At 64.7% G+C, this 2,751-nt stretch overlaps 2 protein-coding genes across 4 annotated transcripts in view; one reads left to right on the top strand and one right to left on the bottom strand.

The window, feature by feature from the left end:
• MYL5 (myosin, light chain 5, regulatory) overlaps positions 1 to 1,119 on the top strand; it is a 3,436-nt gene extending 2,317 nt beyond the window's left edge. For 2 of the 3 annotated variants that reach the window (XM_014533501.1, XM_014533499.1), the window contains 2 exons: positions 119 to 197; positions 683 to 1,087. In XM_014533501.1, the coding sequence (XP_014388987.1) occupies positions 119 to 197; positions 683 to 851 (248 nt within the window). In that variant the 3' untranslated portion in view covers positions 852 to 1,087. Of the gene's footprint in view, positions 1 to 118; positions 198 to 682 lie in introns of all 3 variants that reach the window. The other variant, XM_005886486.2, reaches the window with a different exon arrangement.
• MFSD7 (major facilitator superfamily domain containing 7) overlaps positions 1,099 to 2,751 on the bottom strand; it is a 10,621-nt gene continuing 8,968 nt past the window's right edge. The window contains 2 exon segments of the mRNA XM_005886485.2: positions 1,099 to 1,920; positions 2,660 to 2,750. Of these exon segments, the coding sequence (XP_005886547.1) occupies positions 1,691 to 1,920; positions 2,660 to 2,750 (321 nt within the window). The 3' untranslated portion in view covers positions 1,099 to 1,690.

Genomic DNA, 2,751 nt, shown 5'->3' with positions numbered 1-2,751 from the left:
CCAGGGAGGAGCCCCCAGGGCAGGAGCTGCCAGTGCCCCAGGCTGTTGGGAGCCGGGCCGTGGGGCTGAGGGCAGAGTGGGGGGCCGGGGTGGAGCCGGACCGGAGTCTCCGTGGCAGGTACGGACGCCGAGGAGACCATCCTGAACGCCTTCAAGATGCTGGACCCCGAGGGCAAAGGCAGCATCAACAAGGACTAGTGAGTGTGGCCGCAGGGCCTGGGGGCACCACGCGCCCCCCCAGCTTCCCGAGGTCCTGAGTCCTCCAAGGAACCGAGGGTGACCCAGTCCTGCCCACACCCCGGCGCTGGGCCTGGGGCTCCTGGGCCGAGCACTGGGAACAGGCCGGTCTGGTGCCTGGCATTTCCTCCCATGGCCCCTTCCCTGCCCCCATCACAGCCCCTTCACTGTTCAGCTGTCCGGTGCCGACCCTTTTTTAAAAAAATATATTTTTATTGATTTCAGAGAGGAAGGGAAAGGGAGAGAAACATCAACGATGAGAGGGAATCATTGATGGGCTGCCTCCTGCACGGGGATCGAGCCCACAACCCCAGCATGTGCCCGTGACCGGAATTGAACCCGGGACCCTTCAGTCCGTAGGCTGACGCTCTATCGATGAGCCACACCGGCCAGGGCTGACTCTCTTCAGAGCAGCCTAACCCGGTGCCTCCCTCCTTGTCCTCAGCATCAAGAGGCTGCTCATGTCCCAGGCGGACAAGATGACTACGGAGGAGGTCTGGCCCTGGGCCCCACCCCTCCTCCCCCACGGCCCGGGGACCCCAGGGCTTGGCTGGGGGTGGGCCCTGGCCCTGAGAGGCTGGAGGGTTGGTGTGGGTGGGACACCCAGCGGCTGAGCCCCAGCCCCCCTCATCCCCACAAGCACAGAAACAAGCCCAGAGCAGGTTGGAGGTGGGGGCCTGTCACCCTCGGGCTGCACCCCTGGGGACCCACTTGCTCTGCCCTCCTGCAGGGCCTGACACCCGCCACCCTGCCCGCAGGTCGACCAGATGTTGCAATTTGCAAAGATCGACGCTGCAGGCAACCTGGACTACAAGGCACTGAGCTATGTGCTCACCCATGGGGAGGAGAAGGAGGAGTGAGGGGTGCCCACCCCACCCCCACTGCGTGGGGCCAGTTCAATAAACCCGAACCCACCAACCTGCCTGCAAGTGTCTGTGGGGAGGGGACGTGTCCACCTGGGGTCGGAGGGCCTGGGGGGCATCGGCCTGTGGGACCCTCTATCTGTTCTGCCCCCAGAACAGCCTGGACCACCCATCAGCACCCAGGCCACCCCTACCCGTCAGCACCCAGGCCCCTGTTGGCACCCACCTACACCCAGGCCCCTGTTGGCACCGAACCACCCCCGTCGGCACCCAAGCCACCCCCGTCAACATGAGGCTGGGTGTCTGGTCACTTGGTAATGGAGGCTGAGAGAGGCTCTGGGATGGGCTCCTTCAAGGAAGGCCCTCCCCACCCCTGTGCACTCCAGTCTCTGACCTCTGGGGCCCTCAGGACCCACAACCTGTCCAGCTCCCCGTGAGCCATGTCCCCATACGCTGCCCCTGCACCATGCCCACTGCAGTCCTCGTGCCCCTATAGGACCTGCCCGGGCTCAGTGTGGCTGCCCCAGCCGCCTCTCCCGGCTCCTCCACTCCCCAGGCTGCCTCTCAGTCCCTGCATGTCCAAGGAGGCCCTAGGAATGAGCCTCCCCTGCAGCGTCCTTGCCGGGGCCCTGGGGGTGCCCCAACGGGGCCGGGGGGAGGGCCTGCTGGAGGGGTGCATGGTCCGCGGCCGGGCTCCCAAAGTCCTGGAGGGAGGGGCTCGAGCGGGCCTCGGCCTGCAGGCGCCGGTAGGGGGTGTGGAAGAGGAGTACCAGGCAGCAGCTCAGGAGGGTGCACAGGCCGGCCATCGTCAACATGGACACTGGGGGGACACAGCAGCCGGCCTGAGGCCTGGCCATGGAGCCAGCAGAGCCCAGCTGGCCCCACTGACCACGACCACAGTGACCAGGGGCAGATCCCATCTCAGTCCTCCTGCCCCAAGAGTGGTCACAGATGCTGTCGCTGGCACGGTCAAGGGGCCCGGGCGCAACACCCCACCTCTCTGTGCCATCTGCACTCTGTCTTTCTGTCTGTCTGCCTCTGTGTCTGTCTCTCCTCTCTCTCTTATCTCTTTTTCTTTTCCTGACATCATTTTAATCCTCACCTGAGGATATTTTTCCATTGATTTTTAGAGTGGAAGAGAGAGGGAAAGACAGAGAGGAACATCGATGTGAGAGAAACACATCGATCGGTTGCTTCCTGCACGCACCCTGGCCAGGGCCTGGGCCGGGGAGGAGACTGTGCCCTTCGGTCCGCAGGCCAATGCTCTATCCATTGAACCACACTGACTAGGGCTTCCTGATCGCATGTTAGAACGACTCACACAGGGTGCAGAGGTTGGGCTTTGTAAGGGCCTCAGGGCTGCTCCCACCATGCTGAGCTGGGTTCTGCCTGTTGCCCTCTGACCCCACCCTGCCCCTGCCCAGTGGATGCCCAGCAGCCACCCACCATGGACAGCAAAAGGGCCCGTGGAGGGAGGTTCCCAGGGCTGGCGCAGGTGGAGGCCCAGGCCCTGCCCTCTTCGCCTGCGTCCGGGGGCTCCCGTGGGCGGGGACACTCACCCTTCCAGTCCAGGGGGTCCTGGCCGCTGTGGCAGGTGGAGAAGGACGGGTCCGAGCGGCGCACCGTCAGGGCGGTCAGCAGCACCATGATG

The sequence above is a fragment of the Myotis brandtii genome, unplaced genomic scaffold (genome assembly GCF_000412655.1).
Source record: "Myotis brandtii unplaced genomic scaffold, ASM41265v1 scaffold986, whole genome shotgun sequence".
NCBI classification, from domain to species: Eukaryota; Metazoa; Chordata; class Mammalia; order Chiroptera; family Vespertilionidae; genus Myotis; species Myotis brandtii.
Note: the sequence above shows the minus strand (reverse complement) of the source record. Positions and strands in the feature narration are given on the sequence as shown.